Raw genomic sequence first — 20,247 nt, 5'->3', positions numbered from 1 at the left:
TTAGTCCTAAACCCTTAGTTCCTGGAAGTTCCAAGTCTAGACTCCGCACATGACTCGCAAGGTTGTCTTAGCTTGAGTGATTTTGTGCTGAACCCACACATGGGCGGCTACAACGCTAACCGCCGTGATGAAGAGAGGACAATGTGATGTCTCCTTAGGTGACATGAACTACTCTTGCGATGTGATTTCTATTATTCAATTCATTATTGGGTCGGCTTTTGCCGACTCAGTTCATCCTTTCCGCGTTTGGCGACAAAAGTATCCCTGCAAATCGGAGACGTCCGCCCACCACAGTGATATTTTACTCCATACACACTTTTTCATGTCTCTAAATGTATCCATGCAACCATGGAATGACATCTGAGTTCAAGCCACTGCGCAGAAATCGCCTGTTCAAGTAATATCTCCTCGTAAAAACACTAGGATGCCGGGGTTTGACCCACGCGTAATCTATGTTCAGGGACCTTGGGGGAAAATCATGACACTAATACCCAATCACCACCACGAGATTTGGCCCACTAACAAGACTTTCGTCGAATGCTTACATGGCCCCAAGCTTTGACAAGGAATTATCCGAGCCTTGGTTCTGTAAAAACGTGTGTAGGGCTGATAGTTGATCCCGTCTGGGCTTTTGATACCCGGCAAGGGGTAGGGAAAACCCCTAAGTTCCTTGCACAATAGTAGTACAACAGCAGCATATCACGTAGATCAGGGATTCTGAATATTAATCAGACACTTTACCTCAAAAGTTCCAAGTTGATTCGAATACCCTAGCTAATAACGTAACCGGTCATGGTCAATACAAGCTAGCTACCAAACTAACATAACCGAGACAGCAACCTCCCAAGGTCCTCACTACTACGGAGGTCCCGAAGAAGCCTAAGAGTGTTTTTCTCAGATATAAAACAGTCAGGGAATTCCTGTGACATTCCTCGGATAAGATCGTCGTGTTTAATTTCCCTCTTCCTGGCGCTTTTATTTGGACTTCTCCCTTCCAACCTCGAGGCACGATCTACTAAAATAAACCGCCAAAATGTCCTTCGATCCTCATAATGTCGACCTGGACACAGCCGACCCAACTGACATTGTCTGCTACATCAATTCCGAGGGCAACGAATACAATGGCCAACTCGGCGCGCGCGTGTCCGCCATCTTCGTGATCATGATCGTCTCTTCAGCAGCAACCTTCTTCCCCGTGCTAGCTCAACGCGCACCACGCCTGCGCATCCCGATCTACGTCTACCTCTTCGCCAAGTACTTCGGTGCCGGTGTAATTATCGCAACAGCCTTCATCCACCTTCTCGATCCCGCATATGGCGAAATCGGTCCCAACACATGTGTCGGAATGACAGGTCACTGGGCAGACTACTCATGGTGTCCGGCAATTGTATTGGCCTCCCTGATGGGAGTTTTCCTCATGGACTTCGGTGCCGAGCGCTGGGTGGAACTCAAGTACGGTATCTGTCGTGAAGACCCAGAACCCATGATGTCGACTGGAGGTGAAGTGCGCCGTGTTGAATCGCGTGCTTCGGCTCGCCATGCAGATGACAAGCAAGTCAAGGAGGTTGAGTCGCAGACTAGCGAGCTGGCAATCGAGCGCTCGGTTAAGCAGCAGCTTGCTGCGCTGCTGATTCTGGAGTTCGGTGTTATCTTCCACTCTGTCATTATTGGCCTCAACCTTGGTGTCGCTGGTGATGAGTTCGCTACCCTCTACCCTGTTCTCGTCTTCCACCAGTCCTTCGAGGGACTTGGTATTGGAGCCCGTATGTCCAGTATCCCATTCAAGAAGGGAAGCTGGTTGCCTTGGTTCTTGTGTTCTGCTTATGGCCTCACCACCCCGATTTCTATTGCTATTGGTATTGGTCTGCGCACGACTTACAACCCTGGCTCTTTCACTGCCAATGTTGTCTCCGGTGTGCTGGACTCAATCTCTGCTGGAATCTTGGTGTACACTGGTCTCGTTGAGTTGCTTGCTCGTGATTTCTTGTTTGACCCTCACCGCACTCAGGACAACCGGCGCTTGGCCTTCATGGTGGTGACTATGATTCTTGGTGCTGGTATCATGGCCCTGCTTGGAAAGTGGGCTTGAACAAAAATCGGGTTGGAGATCTGAAGATGGTGTGTATCTTCGGTGACAGATCTGCGAATTGTAAGATGGTGAACTGTGAACTGTGATATTGAATATAGATTGGTTATAATTGGTAGTATAATTGAGTTTCGAGACAAATGATACCCAAGGTGGGCTGGTTTTGTGATATTTTTCCGTTTTTCCTTTTCTTTTCACATGTGTACTAAACCTCTATGTTAATGCTAAAAGGAGGGATAAGACTGTAAAAGCAAAATCTGGAATCATAGGGACTAAATGGACTGGTTGGTAAGAATTGGCTTTTTAGCACTCGATGTCGCCATTATGTTACGAAGATTTACCGCTACACCGTGATATTAGGCCTTTGAGATTACTGGCATACGCTAACAACAGCATCACTTTTGCCGCAACTTCAGCGATTGGAACCTCTTATTGAATTGGGGAAGTAAATTCATCATTGTCTAAAAGGAATCAAGGCTATTCAGGTCTAAGCCTTGAACACAGGCATCCAGGTTCGCGAATATGGATGTGAAGGAGGAATCGGGACATACGTGGGATTGCCAATAAGTTGAATAACCATGGAAACGACACCACTGTGGTGATTGGAATGACAATACCTTCTGCCTGAGATCATTGTAATTCCAACCCGGGAAAGGAGCTTCGGGCGTCGGCGAAAGAAGATGAACTGACTCCATCTGTATCGTAAGAGCTCCATACATAATTGAGCTGCATTCAAAGCTACAGCCTTTACTGCGGCTCAGGAGGGCCGCCCGTGTTGCATAAATAATGGCAATCAACTCAGCGATAACCTGCTCTCTCGATTCGTTGATCAACCCTGAGATTCCATTAGATACTAAATGTCCTCGGAATTTGTCCGACCTTACCGATAACTTTATCAGGGATGGGAAGTTTCCAACCACTAATGTGATTTTCACTGCACGAAATGACATTCGATGTTGATTCTTTGAACTGGGAAGGGCGCTGGAAAAACCAAGAAACCCACAACCACAAGATCAAATCCCGAGAATATGTCGTAGGAATCCTTTCCTCCAGACTGTTGAACCAGATGTCTGTTATGATGTACAGAGATTCCTTGCATTCATAGTAATCCGCTATGACAGCAACTTTGGCTAGCATCTCAAGGGTGAGCTTTTGCGGTATGCGCTTGTTTTTAGCATGAATAGCATGAAGTACAACCAAGAACGCTTCGATGTCCCAGCTATCTGCAGTAATTTCAACCGAGCTTTTTTGAAGATACGCAATGCTTTCTTTCCAGCCACCCGTGAGTATTCTTTTAAACACCGGAGATGCCAATGTCAAATGCTTCGCGGAGACTTGAATGTAGAAACAATTCCCGTCAAGCGGTTTGCATATTTCCTCATCGACAGCAGGTTCAGGCTCGGCAGGCTCAGGCTCAGGCTCGGCAGGCTCAGGCTCAGGCTCGGCAGGCTCAGGCTCAGGCTCGGCAGGCTCAGGCGCAGGCTCGGCAGGCTCAGGCTCAGGCTCGGCAGGCTCAGGCTCAGGCTCGGCAGGCTCAGGCTCAGGCTCGGCAGGCTCAGGCGCAGGCTCGGCAAGCTCAGGCTCAGGCTCGGCAGGCTCAGGCGCAGGCTCGGCAAGCTCAGGCTCAGGCTCGGCAGGCTCAGGCTCTTCCATCGGTGCTGGTTCAGGCTCAGGCTCCACAGCAGGCTCTGCAGGAGGGGTCCGAATGACCCTCAGTTTCTTGCCCTTTTTGTTCTTCATCTTTACCTTCCTCGAAAGGCGTTGTGGGGGTTCAATCACTTCAGGTAGGGGTTCAATCGCTTCAGGTAGGGGTTCAATCGCTTCATCAGGACCCTGGAGACAGTGACCGGATTCTGGAAGGGTCCCACCAGTCACCATATGATCAAGTGCTTGTGCAAAAGGAGGGTCTGCATTGCGCAATATGATAATCACTTCACCGTCTGGATCGATAATATGAGTAGGTTGATTCATTGCGGTTATCAAATGGAGAAAGAAATGAGGATTTTCCCCGTAAGATGCCAGAGAAAGAGATTGATTATATATTTGTATATTTGTAGAGGGAGGGCAGCCTTGGTTATGGGAGAAGGTAGAAAGTGACGCCTATGAAGGGCATGAAGGGAGTCTGGGGTGGACTAGGCTAGATACATTGCCAGATGTCTGCCCGACCCATTGGGTTCATGATATTTACAGTACTATAAAATCACTAATTGGCTACTGAAAGTACTGGTTTATGCATGTTAACTAAATGTACATGATGTGACACGACATGGCTAAGTTAGGCTGTTTGCCAACTAACCTAGTGCATGCATGTGGATCTAAAGCTACAGGGGTATCTGTTTGCGACTCCCACTATGACTGCAATACCTGGCGCTAAGTGCGGACACTTACAAAGAATAGAAGGGAGTTTAAAGCGATTTGGTTTGGAGTACGATAGTATACATGGGTACTAAGACACGCTTGTTATAACCTGCCCGTGGACTGGCGAGTTACAAGCTACGCCAAAAAGGCCCCTATATCTGAGCTCTAAGCGTTACGCTCAGATATATAGTACGTGGCATGGCACGCTATAGAGAATTGGGATTATGGCTTTCTTACAGCGGTTATTACGGCAAACTGGTATGACTAGTCATAACAGGATATGAATGGAAAGCCTAGGTAATAATATTAATATATGGTCAGTAGATATACCTAACAGGTAGTTATAGCCGTTATTTCTTATTAGATTATTAGATTATTAGATTATTAGATTATTTCTTTTCCTTAGAGATCGACTACTAGGGTAGCTGGTTGATCTACTATTCCATATAAGCGAAGCTAACTAGGATAACGGCTAGTGAAATAGAGTCCAATGAAACAATAATTTCATCTTTTGAACAAAACAGCATTGAATTTAACAACCTCGTATCACCGCCACAAAAACAAGTTAGCTAGCGACAGTATGGAGAACAGACAGATGGTGGACTATTAATTTTCCAATACAAAGGACCCACGTATATAGTGGCCCGAAAATAGAAACATCATGTAAGCTTGGACGAGATAGCAAAGAATTCTCGATATCTATAGAGAATCCGAGATAGATAGAACTCACATCAACAAGATACGCCTCCGCCGCATTGAGCTTGAGATTGTTGCCATTGAATGTGACCAAGCGCTCCTTCTCGCTTACAAGCTAGTTGGGAAAAGAGAAAACTTGGAAGAAATGCACGGCCATAATTTCCCCGTTTGCTTCCGCTAGATCATAGCGGCCGCAATATGCTAGGCAATGCTTCATTGTCTTAAAGAACTCCTGCGTACCTCGAACCGTAACCTTGCTAGATAAGGTCGGGGCTCCTGGCTGCATGATGTGCCGAGTCTCTGTAGATCACTTTTGTTTATCAGGGATTCTATGGTTTATGGGTGATACTAGGCGCCTATATTCTCCATCAAGTCCAATTCTACTCGCGAGAGTTCTTAGACATCAAAATCAACTGGGGTAAGTGGCTTCTAAAGCCATGAATTACTGTATTCGGTTGGATACATTTTGGGACTTTACTGTCGCAAGTCCAGTTACATTGTGATTCCATATTAGTTTTTGAAATTTAGACAAAAATATATTTTTATCTCAAAGTATTGTTCACAAGTATAGGGCGCCTCACGGAAGCGCCTTGAACTGCGTAAGCTTGAAACTCATAGATTGCTCTCTACCACCTAATAATAAACGTAAACCAGCCTCAAGTAGTTAGTCCATAGCGTTAACTTGTTTCGTCTGGGTGGTAGGGGCTTCACAGAGCGGGGGCGGATTGAGCTGGCGCTTAACCGTCGAACACCCCTTCTACTCTATAAATACGTGCAGTAAATTTCTTAGCGGACCTGCTATTACTCAAGAATTTTTCGATTAACAAATTTACTGATATTCTGGGATTACCGGTCCAACCCCCACATATTCGACAAGATCTTTAGCGGGCGTGGAACTCACAATGCGCCCAAAGACCTCCGAGCCACTTAGAATCCTCTCACTTGGTTGGTTTTCTTATTCTGTTCGGGCACTAAATGGATTCCTGACATTCCCAGATGGTGGTGGGGCTCGAGGAATCTCTAGTCTATTGATATTAGAAAGAATCATGGAAAGGATCCGCGATGTTCAACATCTTGACCATGTCCCGCGCCCGTGTGAGCATTTTCACCTGATTGGGGGTACGAGCACTGGAGGGTGTGTATATATGACCTTTGTATAGGTTTTACGTTACTAATATCTTATCAGAATCATCGCTATCATGCTCGGTCGGCTGGGAATGACCGTCGATGAATGTATCCGAGTGTATAGAACAGTAGCGAAGCGTATTTTGATTCCTAAACGAAACACTATTATCCCCGCACGATTTAATGGAGTTTTATCTGCCCAACTGTTTGAAGAGGCCATTAAAGAGACGGTCAGAGAGTTCTGCACAGACGGAGAATGTGTGAATCGTCGGCGCAATGGGCTCTCTACACCTCCGTGCAAACATTCTGACCTCCTCTTCTGCGAGCAGGCGTGCACAAAAACGTGAGTTTTTCTTCAATAAAGGCTTTATCTTAGTATTGACAAGTAATAGAGTCGTTCTTACTCTTAGGAATGATAATATCGACGCCAGACCTACGCTCTTCCGGACATACGACAAATCAAGTTCGCTGAGGGATTGCACTATCTGGGAAGTGGCCCGGGCTACCTCTGCTGCGCCCACCTTCTTCAAGCCAATTAAGCTTGGTAGAGAAGGGACCGAGTACATTGATGCCGGATTTGGGTATAACAACCCATGCGACAAGCTTATTGCCGAAGCTAGGAACGCGTTCCCTGGACGTAGCGACCTGCAGATTCTCAGTATTGGCACTGGTCACAGGGGCGTGGTGTCGATGAATGATACGCGCGTGTCAATTATCAAAGCACTACAGAAGATGGCCACATCCTCTAACGAGGTAGCGGCTAGCTTGGACGCTGAATATGGCGACAGCGGTCAGTACTTTAGATTCAATGTGGAACATGGTCTAGAGAATATCGCTTCATCGGATTGGGATCAGGATGGCATAATCGCTGCTCATACGAATAATTATCTCTCCCGAAATTCAAGGGCCATCGAAAGATTTGTGAAGACATTCACGACAAGGGGGGAGCAGAGCAAACCGGATTCGCTTCAGTTTATGAAGGTCCTTACGACCAGTCCTCCTTTAAAAAGCTGAAATGGCTCTATATAAACTAGAAATGCACCGAACAATTCCGTTTATTGCAAATTCTGTTATTATTGGACGTGGGGCCGTACTAGATAAGCTCCAACAAAAGCTCTTTCTTCAGAAGATCACCCATAAAATGTCCCTATATGGACTTGGGGGGGTATCGAAAAACCTAAGACGCCCTAAAGTTTGCTTAACAGGTTAAGAATAATCTGTCACAGTATTCGAATTTTTGGGTGCCGGCGTTTAGTGAGGCGAGCTTCCACCGGGCTTGTACGAACGAGTATTGTGAGGGACGTTGACATCCAAAGAGTTAGGGATAACTGTCAAGTACTATGCATTTATGCATGCTGAAATTACCAGGTCTTTACAAACCGGAAAATCAATGGACCGTCATGATAACGGTACCATACAAAAATACATATATTGCTTAATCAGCTATGTCCGCCGAGATTGGAAAAGAGCGGATCTTGTCATTTTAGTTAGTTAGAGAATTTACATATGTCAGATTTACCATACATTGTCGTACCCGTCTATTTTCTGTCAATAACGAAAATAGCATGGAGCTCGTTCGTCGGTCAAGGGAAGCTGGGCTGTGGCTATATGTCGTCGATAGTGCAGATGATTTCGATATAGGGGTTTGACAGGGTACCAGGTCAATATTTCAAGCACTTTCCAGCCAGCGATATCGGCACCCTTTTGTTTTAGTTGAGTGCCACAAGGCTTTACAACACAGAGAGATACATTTGGCGGATGGAAGCTGACGAAGCGATTACTCTTTTTGAGAAGCTCGCGGCAAAGGGTCTGATACATGATCGAAAGATAGCCGAAGGGTATAGGGAGAGCTCAGCTGGTTGCCTTTGGCTATCAACAGGCAGCATCCTACCTTCTTTTCACCAATATATCGATTTCACATTACATTTATCCCCTGCATTGAACAGACAAGGACAAAGAAACACTCGCGAGTTGGGACTTTACAGATAATACTCGCTACCCACAGGTACGAAATGCTATTTCTGAAACATGGCGTACAAGCTGGCGTACAAGCTTAGATCCTATCGGCGTTGGTATATTGCAGTTCATGTGTTACATTGGAGAGAAAGCAATCCCACGGTCTCAGCTCATCTCAAAGAGTGCACCCCACCTCACAGATCATAGCAATAGGAGAAAGGCCGTGGAACTACTGGACGAGAACACCAAATAGGGCCAACATCGCTATATTGGAGAATATACCACTGGACTAAGCATACGATTGTCTCTCTCGGGAGCATGTACAGCAGACAGGCAGACAAAGAGGGCGTTGGAGCCCAGGGAGTATATCGTCGCGGTGAAGGAGAGAACATTTCAAAAAGAGCACCCTGGATTAATTTGACGATGCTGAAAGCTATAAAATAATCAAATCGAAAATCTGAAACACTATTCTACCCCGAAGATACTTTGGCAGAGGACCGTGCTCGGATGCGATCACCCCAGTACCAGAAGCATACAGGCACTGGGATTAGACAGACAGTCACGGCAGCCAGAATTGTTGTAGAACGGGGGACACCAAGCTTCTCAAACATCTGAGTGGCAAAGAGAGGAAATGCAGCCCCGAATATGCTGCGCATCGACCCGTTGATTCCCATTGCACTGTTTGCCATTGTTGTATAGCAATCCACAATGTAAATAAAACCCTGAATAAAGACCAAGTACATACCACAACCCATTAAAAGACCCGCACAGAGGGGACTCGGCCATGGGATATTTGGTTGTGCTGTCCAAGCAAACCAGAATATTCCAATGGGGATGAGCACTCCGCCAAAGATCATTGGTGGTAACCGAGCTTCTGGGATGAAACTGCCATCAGAAGTATAGCAGTGGTGTCTGAAGTATACCTGGTTGTAAATTATAATCCCCAAAGTGCCAATAAAAACGCCAGTGATTATCCCAAGAAGAGGCAGAGTGTCGACAGTGGTATTCCAACCACGGATCTCTCCAAAGTAATAGGGATAAGCCTGATAAAAGAGAAAAAGAACACCGTAGAGAAAGGACTGATACAGGGTCAAAAGAGCGAGGATGGGCTGAGTAGAGAAGAGCCCTATCAATTGGAAAAGAAACAATCAGCATCGAAAAAGGCGCAGGAGGAGGTATTAGTTAAGACGTACAGAAAGGCCGTAGGAGGTATATCCGTACAAAGTCATGAACGCCAGAGTGCTCTTTTTCCAGCGCTGAGCGAATGGCATGATTCTTATATTTTTTGCGTAGTACTTGGGCTTCCTTTCGAAGAATAGCCGGGGGGTATGTCTCTGGAAAGACTAAGGCTGCTATAACGCAAACTCCCAGCCCAGAGATTAACATTACCCAGATATTCCAGCGCCAACTAAGTGACGATCCGACAATAGCACTCCCAACTATCGGTCCAAATGTCGGGCCAGAAAAGAACAAGCAAATCACGATAGGCATTGCGATACCGCGGTGAGCTAGCGTAAAACAGTCGCTTGTGATGCCTCCCATGACCGCCACTGGAGAGACTCCAAAAAACCCAGCAAACAATCGACCAATGACAATAGTTTGTATATTTGTGCCAAGTGCAGGCATAAGTTCCAGAATGGAGGAGATTGCGATGCCACCAATCAAAGGCCATTTCCGGCCAAACTTTTCTGAAAGTGGGCCGAATGTGAGAAACCCGAAGATGTATCCCTTTAGAGGTGTTAGATAAGGACAGTTAAGGTAAAAATGACATAGAAATCCGGCACTTACCGCCATAAACAAGGTAGTGCACAGAATCGCTACCTCTCTGCTAGCCCCAAATTGCTCGGCGACCCTCGTATGCGCAGGGCTCATGATGCTGCTGCTGATTGTTCCGATGAGATTGAACACGGATAACATGACGACTACAAGAATTTTCTTGGCCAGCGGCCAGTTTTGGGGAATTCGAGGATCATTGGGATGTTCGAAATCAATGAGCAAATCACGCCCCTCTGGTTCTTCCTTCTCAACCTGAACTTCTATACCATCAGACCCCATCTTCTATCAAGTTTGGGGATTGGATGATCCCGATAGAAGGAGTGACTTTCACAGAGACAGGTGATCAGATGGCGAGGATCACAAGGGTTCATAGAACTATAAACATATCATGCGGCCGGTGCAGTAATGGACTATATCAAAAAGAGCTCCTTGGTTCAATGCATTGGGTAAACCGGGATTCTTTGGGCAAACCGGGATCTTTCAAGTTCCCGGCTTTCTAGGTAATTTTTTTTTCTTCCATGGATGTGGAGACACCGAATCTTCAACATCAGGCGTTGAAATGCTTTTGTGGGTCCTTTTATAGTCATTGTGCTTGGGTGTTCTAATTGAAGAGTAGACTAGTCTTCTCTATTTTTCTAGACATAAATTCCCTCGAGTTCTCCATATGAGAATTTGACTAAATCCTCACAGGCTCAAAATTCCACTGGATAATTGGTACTGAGTGGGAACGAATACTCGTTTCGAACACTATCCAAAGACCGTGAAAGACCCGAACAAATCCCGCGGGATCCTCTTATATGGGCTTGGCACTAAAAATTTACTTCACCGACCAATCAAATCCGGAAGGTGATTTGACAGCTTTTTCCAGAGATAAGGATCTCGGGAACTATTTCAACCGGCATTTGCTTACCGGACTCGCCTTACGCAGGGATATAAGGCTGAGGCTTCAAAACCCCCTTCCCCTTTAGGAAGGGGTTGATGCCTAGAAGCCTCATATTAGAAAGGCACAAAAATTAAAATACCTAAATTGCTATTACACCAGTAATCAAAGTCCTCTGGTTCCCGCTTTTGACCCTATACAAATTTAGGTAGTTCCATATAACTGCTAGGCGCTGGGTTTGAAGTGCGCCTTACAGAGCCAATCAAATCCATACTTGTTTAGGGCTGTCGTGACTAAAAGACCAATTTCGAACTATTTGGCATGGTTATATATTCAAATCCTGTCTAGCTATCTAATTGCAACTGACCTGCAGCAACTTCTTAGGTAGCACGCTGATCGTATTTTTCCCCAAGTCCCTTCAAAACGACCTTTACCAAACCACCTAATGTGCCTGCGCGGTTGATTTCCACCGTAGGAATCTCCACCCCCAGCGACCTCCGTAGCCAATTCCTAACCTCTATGGCCATGAGGGAGTCCACTGCCATACCGGCCAGTGCCTCAATATCATCTGCAGAATCTTGTCCTTGCTCCTGATCCTGCCCTGTCAGATTGTGGTTGATAAAGCTGCCCAGTTCCTTCATCAAGGCGACCTCGGTCTCCTTTTTGCTTGTTAGAGAGGGATCTGCTTGTATCGCAGCAAGGAGAGCCTTTAGCGCATTTGCCTGAGAGGATTGATCACCGCCAACGCCAGCACTGGTAGACTCGAGATTGGGATAAATTGCAAATCGAGCGTCGCGTCCACCGAGGAAGATTTCCTTGGGGAGATCCGCGCGGCGCCTCGTGTGTGTGAGTCCCATTGCCATTGCCCCGGTTACATTAGAACTAACTGGGGATATTTTGATCGCTGCAGCTAATCCGTCAATCACTTCGGCTTCATGGAGCACATGCAACGCAATTGATTGTACTCTCTGGAGGAATCGGGAGTTGCGACTTGCGGCACCCACATCTCCAACCACTCCGAGGTGCAAGATAGAAGATGGAAGTCCCTCCTGTCGTCGATACCGGGTAAATGCCTCCAAAAATGTAGTTGCTGCGGCATAATTGGCCTGGCCAGTGTTACCACATACCCCAGCAATTGAGCCAAACACGACGAAGAAATCGAGCGAGTGTTGCAATGTGGCATGATGCAAGTTCCAGGTTCCGGCAACTTTCGGTGCTAGTGCGGTCTCCCACTCCTCGTGGCTCATCTGCAGGAAGAGCCGATCCTATAAGATGTCAGAAACTGGAGTGTTTGGCAAGGCGTCAGAGTGAGAAAGGGAGAGAAAATCCTACATTCAAGTCAACTGCCATCTGGAGAATACCAGTAAGGGGCCGCTTGCATGCGGCAACAGCCTCCTTTACATCCCTGAGATTCGTCACATTGCCTGTCACACAGGTAACCTGACAACCTTGTGCCTCGAGTTCCTGAATAAATGCTTGATCTTGCTCGGATTTGCCAGCTGAGCGCGAGAGGAAGATGAGCTCTCGTGCATTCTGCTCGACCATCCAAGTTGACACGGATCGCCCAATACCGCCGAGCCCACCAATGAGCAGATACGCGGCGTCGGATCGGAATGTGGGAAATGCTTTCATAATAGGAGGGACCAAGCTCTCCACAGAAGATGGCATACGCACCAATATCTTACCTAGGTGAGTGCCGGCCTGCATATACCTAAATGCACTGACAATATCGATTGCGTCAAAGACTTTGACAGGCTGGATAGGTCCGATTTTCCCTTGGCGATACCAGTCTGAAAATGTTGCCAGCGTGCTGTAAATGTGTTAATTAGCTCTTTTTCCCTGGCGGTCAACTTAGGACAAACCTTTTGAGAATCTCTGGAGTCTCCTTGCAAACCTGAGCGAGGTCAACGCCAAAAAACGCCCGGTTTGCTTCGAAAAGGCTCATATTAAGCATGCCATGACTTATGAAGTCGCGTTTTCCCAGTTCAACCATCCGCCCGAACTTCGCAACGCACTCCCATGACGCGTGTAGTAAGTTACCCGACAGTGAATTGAGCACCACATCAACTCCCCTTCCAGCAGTGGCACGCATCAGGTCCGGTTGGAAGGACGTGTTCCGAGAGTTGAAGATCCGTTCTCGAGGTAAACCAAAATGTTCCATCAAATGGGCTACTTTTTTATCGTTGCCGACTGTGGCATAGATCTATATTGATTGATCATTAGCTTGGAATAATTATATCAACCACAGAAAGCTTCGCTGACCTTGGTACCAACAGCCTGGCATACTTGGAGGGCAGCTAATCCGACTCCGCCACACGCGGAGTGAATGAGAACGGACTTTCTTCACGTTAGTTGCCATAAATAGCCGAAGAAGAAAATAGTGACTCACCTGGCCTTTCTTCAAAGCACCAACCTCAAGCAGTGAGTAGAGAACAGTGACATAAGCTGTTAACATCGTCGCAGCATCTGCCATTGACAACCCTTGTGGTAGCTTTATACAAGCTTCTTGAGGGATAACAACGTTTGAGGCCAGAACTCCAGAATGCATCAAGACGACACGGTCTCCCACCGTGATATCTGTCACACCAGGTCCAACTTGAAGCACAATACCGCTGCCTTCGAGTCCGAGGTCTTCTTTATTTCCGAAGAATCCCATTGCAACCATCATGTCCTAGATATATTGATCAACAAACTATGCAATATCAGCTTGGAACAAGGAAACCCTACTTTAAAATTCAGTCCTGCGTAGTCCATCTCAACTTCAACTTGTCCCTCATTTAACTCATAGGACGTCTCTTTCTCCGCCCAGTGTAGTGTATCCAATAGCCCATATGTCGTGAGAGTCAGCTTTCGGGATGCATCTGCACGAGGCGGACTTGCGAGTTGCTCGACGAGAGGTGTCCAATGGTACCGCCCGACCTTAATGTCGCCTTCATGCAATGCAAATTCATACTCTGGATCTGGAAGGGAGTGAGCCCGGGATCTTTGGATCTTCTCCCAAACCTGGATTACGGCCTTTGCACTTGCCGTGTCCCATGTGGGAACCTCCAGAATTGAGAGATCAAGCAACAGCTCCGCCCGTAAAGTGCGACCAAGCCCATGGATGAAGCCAAACATTGGATCTGAGCATGTGTGGGAGGTTGACTGCGTGACCCACAATATTTGACATTCTTGCACTTGCTCTATGTAGTGTTGGAATACCTCATAGTTATGCTTCGGCAGGGAACCTATCGGGGAGCCTTCAAGATCTAGCAGAGATAAGATGAATTTGCCTTTGGGTGGTGTTTCGTGCAAAGTAATCCAGTTAGTGGTGTAGCCTTCGTCGCGGAACAACGATTCAACATCACTCGCCCACTGGCACCGAGTATAATTGCATGTTAGCAGCAATATATCTTTAGGAATGGAGATCTTGTCCACCGGTCGTGACAACATGCTCGCGGATATATGGTAAGGCGGTTTTTGATCATATGCCGTTACATCTGCTCCAGTGAAGCCTGCAGCTTGTAACTCCTGATCCCATCGCTCAGGTGAGATGTACGGCTGGTCTGATCGGCCATCGTCCTCTCCTAGCCACCAGCCGGGAAATACACCCTATAAAATATATAAGCAACCAAATATTAGAACTAGAGAAGCCTGGTACCTACCATCGTGAAATTTGCAATTAAGATTTCTGTATCCTAGTCAGTTCAGTCGTCCAACCTTGAGGAGGTTGACGTACCTGGGCTAATCTCATGAAGTAAAAAGTAACCAGTGGGCTTGAGGAGGCGATGCACATGACAGAGCGCGGTGTGAAGACTGGGTGTAGCGTGGAGAACCTAGTGTAGAAGGCGAGTAAATGAGTTGAACGTCGTTGGAATGAGGCATTGTAATCAAAACTCACATTGGAAGCGATAATCAAATCAAAGCTATGAGCATCGAATCCTTGATCAAGGGGGTCTAGAGTAATATCAAGGACTTTGTATTCCATGCCCTGCTCATTACCGAATCGCTCTATTGCTGCAGCCATAAAGCCCGAGGATATATCAGTAAAAACATACTGACTATACATACGCTCCCCACTAGTGGATTTGAGAAGCTTTAGCGCCATCGCGGTTGCTGAGCCGGTACCTGCACCGATCTCAAGTATTCTTAAGCCCGGGTTGGAATGGCAAAGCAACGGGAGGAACGGATTCCAATCGGCATATTGTGTATGCGCAGCATGGAAGTGGTGTAGTAGGTTGTCCTTCATGAGGACCTCCAATGGGCTGCTTTCTCCAGATATAAATGCTGTGCAGTTATCGAAGACGACCCGTAGACAATCAGCAAGTGGAGCATCAAAGGTAAATTTGGTCTCGATTAACACGTTCCGTATCATTTCCTGTCTCTCTGCAGACCTTAGTAATGCCCCCTGAGGCGACTCTGGATAGATGGACTGTCGTCCACTTGTTTTTAAATTGACTGTTGCGTCCAGGATGAATTTCTTCCATTTTGTGAAATGTGATGATGTTGGGTCGAGATCTCGAATTTGGTCTGCCGTCTCCAGGATAAAAAGCGTGGATAGCTGGCCCAAGGCTTTAATATTCATGGCCTGTGAAGTATAATCTTGTGGTGTGGACAGAAGTGCTGTTGAGGGCAAGAAATCAATGTCCGGTTTCCACTCAAGATGGCTTACCGAGCCCGCAAGTCCAGTCCTAGAATTTATATTATCATTTTCCAACGCGAATAGGTAAGCTCCCTGAATAGAGAGCACTACGTGATCACCAACAATCGCAATGGCATCGCCAAGTTGACCATCTCTTGTGCCGCTCTTGGTTCGGGCGCTTGCCAGCATAGGTGGGACCCCAGGTCCAACGAACAAGTAATCTATCATGGCCGGAACGTAAATAGTTGTGAGATGCCGTAGCAAGCCATGGGAGGAGGCCACACCCATAAGTTGCAGACATTGATCAATTGCCGTGGGATGTAGCGCATACCTGCTCCCAGGCAACCCACGGTTACCGAGAACAGTCGCAGTTGCCCTCGGCCCGGTGGGATCAGCTGTAATCTGCTCTAAACCCTGGAACTGAGTACCGTAATCTATTCCGCTCCTTTGTAGCACGCGGTATAAACTCTCAGATGGCACATATCGCTTATAGGAAGAGATTGAGAATGGCTCCGGGGGATGATCGGATCCAGCCCTTACTTGACCTTGGCAATGCAATGTCCATCGTTCTCCATCATGGATCATGATTTTGAAATCGTACCAACCGGATGAGATTCTGTCAGCTACTTCGACCGGACTGAGACTAGTGACCATCTCGATTTGGTCTCCCTCGTGGAATATCAGTGGCGTTATAAAGGTCGTATTACGCACTGAATAACTATCGTGGTCGGGATGCAGCTGCTGGACCCCCTCGCCTGCCATAGCGACAAATCCAGCACCAGGGAATGTAACGGCCCCTTGAATTACATGATCTAGAAGCCACGGCACATTGTCGAACGTGACTAAATTGCGCCAAGAAGGCTCATGATCTGTCGTATCGACGACCCGGGAGCCGAGGATTTCATGATGTGGAAACTTACGCTGCCTCCACTCCCTACTAAGTCGACTCTCACTCCAGTAAGGGCGATCATGCTGCCAAGGATATGGAGGAAGGTCTGTCAAAATGTTCCCCGGCTCGATTATAATTGACAGATTGACTCCCATGCCATTGGCATAGGTCTGTCCCGCTGTTCGGAGTAGCTGGCTTTGAACATCCTCGTCATACCTGAATAATGTGGGGATATAGACTGGTGACCTCGCAGGCAGAGTCCGGAAGATTTGCCGCAGAGGGGCGGCGAGGGCCGAATGTGGCCCAACTTCTAGGAAGACTGGGGTTCCACTGGTAGGTAGAGTCTGGATAGCCTCGGTGAACAGTACGGGCGATTCCAGATTCTGTCGCCAGTATGATGCGTCTAGTTTGCGAGGTTCGGTGATCGTGTCGCCAGTCACACTAGAACAGAAAGGAAGCATTTGCTGCTCATGCTCAATATGGCTAGAGATACAATGTTCATATTCAGAGCCGATCTGTTTCATATAGTCTGCAAATATTGTAAGCGCAAGACCACCAGATAAGGGCGCAGTGGGACGATTTACCAGAGTGATAAGCAATTTTAACCGTAAGTCGCCGACATAGTGTATCCGAATTTGCCGTCTTGATGCTTTTAATCACATGGTCAACGGAATCGTTATTTCCTGATAGGGTGACACTATTCGGACTATTGTGGCAGGCGACAACCACTCCAGGCGTCAAGTACGGTACCACTTCGTCCGGGGAAAGGCCGACAGCCACCATAGCACCCAAGCCTTCCAGTGGTTTTGCGACCTTGCCCCGATAATATGCTATAATAATAGCAGTTCTCATCGAAATGGCTCGGGCAGCGTACGCAGCCACAATCTCTCCGCTGGAATGCCCGACAACCGTGGATGGCTCGATTCCCCAGCTCCTAAGAATGTTCACCAGGCCAATTTGCAGAGCAACGCATAGAGGCTGGGAGAACTCAGCTTCGTGGATCCGTGAGATTGAACTCTCTTGGCTTAGCTCATCTAGCAGGTACGTAGGTTAGTCGACTGATTCTCGCGAATTAAGGGACAGGGCCTTCGGTCTGACCATATAATGACCAATGCGGGGGGTCAGGTAGCTGTTGAAGTGCTTCATCCATCCTTTTGATACCCTCCTTGAATATTGGAAAGCTAGACAAAAGCCTTAGCCCCATTGCGGGCCATTGAGCTCCCTGGCCTGTGAACACAAAAATAACATTGGGGGAACTGGTATTAAATATCGAAAATGCCGCATCATCTCGAATAGGTTTATTTGACTGTACCACGGCGAAGGCCCGGTGGGAGAGATGCGATCTTCTCGCACTCAAAGTGTAAGAAAGATCATGCAGGCTGACTGTGTGATTCTGTACATAGTCGGTGATTTGGCCAATGCGCTTGCGAAGAGTATCTGGAGTGTGCGCAGACAGGACCAAGAGCTGTGGATTGAAAGCTTCAGGTGATTCGTTTCGAGACTTCAGAGATATTGTAGAGGTGGACTCTAGAATAGCGTGGGCATTGGACCCTCCGATACCAAACGAATTCACGCTGATCCTCTCGGGCCTGCCAGCGGGCCACGGAGTTGGTTCTAAGGGGACATGGAGATTTGCCTCACTGAATGGAATTTGAGGATTTGGCGTCTTAAAATGGATATTGGGCGCGATGGTCTTGTGTTCCAGGGATAAGATGGATTTGATAATGCTTGTAATGCCTGAGGCACCCTCAGAGTGACCGACGTTTGGTTTGACCTGATGTACAACATAAGTGATAAGTTTTATTGTAGACAGCTCTGTGAATAGAGAATACCAACCGCAGTGATATATGTTGCTTCTCCTTGGGTCATCTTTGCAACAACCGATGCTTCGATGACATCGCCAACGGCTGTTCCAGTCCCATGGCATTCAAAAACAGGTGTTTCGTGAACTGCATCGATACTCGCAACCTGATACGCGTGCCGGATCAACTTCTCTTGAGATACAGGACATGGTTGAGAAAAGTTAGGGGTCTTGCCGTCGTGGTTGGTCACTGTGGAGCGGATGACAGCGCGGATAGCGTCATTGTCACGGAGCGCGTCCCGCAATGGTTTCAGATATATGCAATTGATCCCTTCACCACGACCATAACCATCTGCCTCAGCATCGAAGGTATGAGAGATACCACTTTGCGATAGGACCATATTCTTGATCATGGCATCAGTCATAGTTGGACCCCATATAAGGCTTGTCCCGCCTACTAGAGCTGTTGAGCACTCTCCAGATCTAAGTGCTTGGCAGGCCTCATGTAGGCAAACCAGCGAGGAAGAGCAAGCTGTTTGGATGGTCATGCTTGAAATGGTCAGAGCTTTGCCTTTTGGGCATAAAGACAACGGACCGCACTCACCTCGGACCCAGCAGATCAAACCGATACGACACTTGGTTTGCTAGCGCGAAACCGCCGGTGGCGATGGGATATATCTGACTCATATGCTGGGGGTCTTTATGCGACATCTCTAGCCAGTCTTCCCCAAAAACGCCAACAAAGCACCCGATTTTCTCACCGCGCCACTTGGTCTCCCCCGAGTTCTCCAGGCACTCCCAAACCACCTCAAGCAAAAGCCGTTGCTGTGGGTCTAGGCGAGCCGCCTCGTGGGGAGGAACAGAAAAGAAGGAAGCGTCAAAATATGCTGGATCTTCTTGCAAAAAGAACCCTTTTTTCGTCTCGCTCAGGCCCCCACAATCGGAGCTACTAGACGCCTCTCTGGAACAACGCGAGGGAGGCGCTTCACAAAACCCGTCTCGTTTCTGCACGAGCATTTGCCAAAATTCATCTCCAGATCGAACGCCACCTGGCAGCCGCATTGCCATACCAATGACAGCAATTGGCTCCCCAAATTCCTCCTCGTGGTTTCTGCATGGTGATTGTCCTTGTCCAGTTATTGACTTCATTTTTGGTCGAATGATGGATAGTTTGAGACTGGATCAAGATGGCTGCAGAGCAGACAAAACAAATGTTGAACTAGGCTTTGAGCTCTGATATCCGAATGTATGGCCTTCTGACTATCGAAGAATTGCAGGTTAAACTGGCGTTGAGGCCAAATCTACACACAATATGTACCTACATGTCCTGGTTCTGGAAGATGCAAGAAATACATTCCTCCGATATCCTCCGCTACCGGAGGAATGGTATGTACCTAAATAGCTCCCCGGTGGTATTACCGAACACTACAAGGAGAGTAAGTGCGCTTGTAGTTCCAGTTTGCCCTTGGAAAACATTACTTTCTCAATGTTGTTCAACACTACTCTAACCTAGACTGCATGTGTGACTGCAACACAACTAGTCACCGAACTCTTAGCCTGATTTAACTTGCCACATCGAAGCATATATCGAATAATATGTATCAAAGTAACATATATGCGGGCCCATTGCAGGTGACGTCCTTGTTGGAGGTCTTCACCTTACATCACAGCGCATAGCTCGACGTGAGAATAGCGTATATCAGTACATCATGTGGTTTTCTATCACCACTAAGATCTGGTCCTACAAAGGCTAGAACAATCAGAAGGAAAGCTCGGCTCAAATGAGCTTCCAACCCTCCGGATGTCCAACGCAATCCCCCACCCTCCGTATTTTCAGCGTAACCCACCCCCATCTAGCTATTGGACCCCTGATGCGGCAAGCAACAGGTAACTCGGCCTAGAGATACTCTGAGCCATGTTCGATTACAACCCAATGTCCATTGAGTTGTAATTCTTTAGGCCGATTAGGCCGTTCCTTTCCGTTATTCGGAACTAGACACATTACAGTGGTTTCGATGTTTTGCTTCAACTCGATTCTGTGTCGACATTGCCGGCACCT

At 47.3% G+C, this 20,247-nt stretch overlaps 5 protein-coding genes across 5 annotated transcripts; 2 read left to right on the top strand and 3 right to left on the bottom strand.

Moving 5' to 3' along the window:
- Positions 1–1,033: 1,033 nt before the first annotated feature.
- zrfA (high-affinity Zn(2+) transporter ZRT1) lies at positions 1,034–2,089 on the top strand (the record flags this gene model as incomplete). The annotated part of the gene is made up of 1 exon (XM_056877091.1): positions 1,034–2,089. One exon carries the CDS (start codon positions 1,034–1,036, stop codon positions 2,087–2,089), a length of 1,056 nt encoding a protein of 351 aa, XP_056725671.1.
- A 458-nt stretch (positions 2,090–2,547) lies between these two features.
- N7487_009360 (uncharacterized protein) lies at positions 2,548–4,057 on the bottom strand (the record flags this gene model as incomplete). The annotated part of the gene is made up of 2 exons (XM_056877090.1): positions 2,548–2,939; positions 2,971–4,057. The coding sequence occupies 2 exons, from the start codon at positions 4,055–4,057 to the stop codon at positions 2,548–2,550; spliced, it is 1,479 nt and encodes a 492-aa protein (XP_056725670.1).
- A 2,129-nt stretch (positions 4,058–6,186) lies between these two features.
- N7487_009359 (uncharacterized protein) lies at positions 6,187–7,279 on the top strand (the record flags this gene model as incomplete). The annotated part of the gene is made up of 3 exons (XM_056877089.1): positions 6,187–6,275; positions 6,327–6,608; positions 6,658–7,279. 3 exons carry the CDS (start codon positions 6,187–6,189, stop codon positions 7,277–7,279), a joined length of 993 nt encoding a protein of 330 aa, XP_056725669.1.
- Positions 7,280–8,691: 1,412 nt separating this feature from the next.
- Positions 8,692–10,276, bottom strand: N7487_009358 (putative MFS transporter; the record flags this gene model as incomplete). The annotated part of the gene is made up of 3 exons (XM_056877088.1): positions 8,692–9,347; positions 9,415–9,949; positions 10,010–10,276. The coding sequence occupies 3 exons, from the start codon at positions 10,274–10,276 to the stop codon at positions 8,692–8,694; spliced, it is 1,458 nt and encodes a 485-aa protein (XP_056725668.1).
- A 981-nt stretch (positions 10,277–11,257) lies between these two features.
- N7487_009357 (type I polyketide synthase) lies at positions 11,258–19,337 on the bottom strand (the record flags this gene model as incomplete). The annotated part of the gene is made up of 13 exons (XM_056877087.1): positions 11,258–12,142; positions 12,210–12,687; positions 12,740–13,080; positions 13,140–13,214; positions 13,267–13,548; positions 13,605–14,468; positions 14,522–14,547; positions 14,596–14,692; positions 14,758–16,916; positions 16,972–17,421; positions 17,486–18,161; positions 18,224–18,737; positions 18,793–19,337. 13 exons carry the CDS (start codon positions 19,335–19,337, stop codon positions 11,258–11,260), a joined length of 7,392 nt encoding a protein of 2,463 aa, XP_056725667.1.
- Between the last annotated feature and the right edge of the window lie 910 nt (positions 19,338–20,247).

Source organism: Penicillium crustosum (genome assembly GCF_028827405.1).
Source record: "Penicillium crustosum strain IBT 35664 chromosome Unknown utg000004l_segment0_segment0, whole genome shotgun sequence".
Lineage (NCBI taxonomy): Eukaryota > Fungi > Ascomycota > Eurotiomycetes > Eurotiales > Aspergillaceae > Penicillium > Penicillium crustosum.
This window is presented reverse-complemented; position numbering and strand designations above follow the sequence as displayed.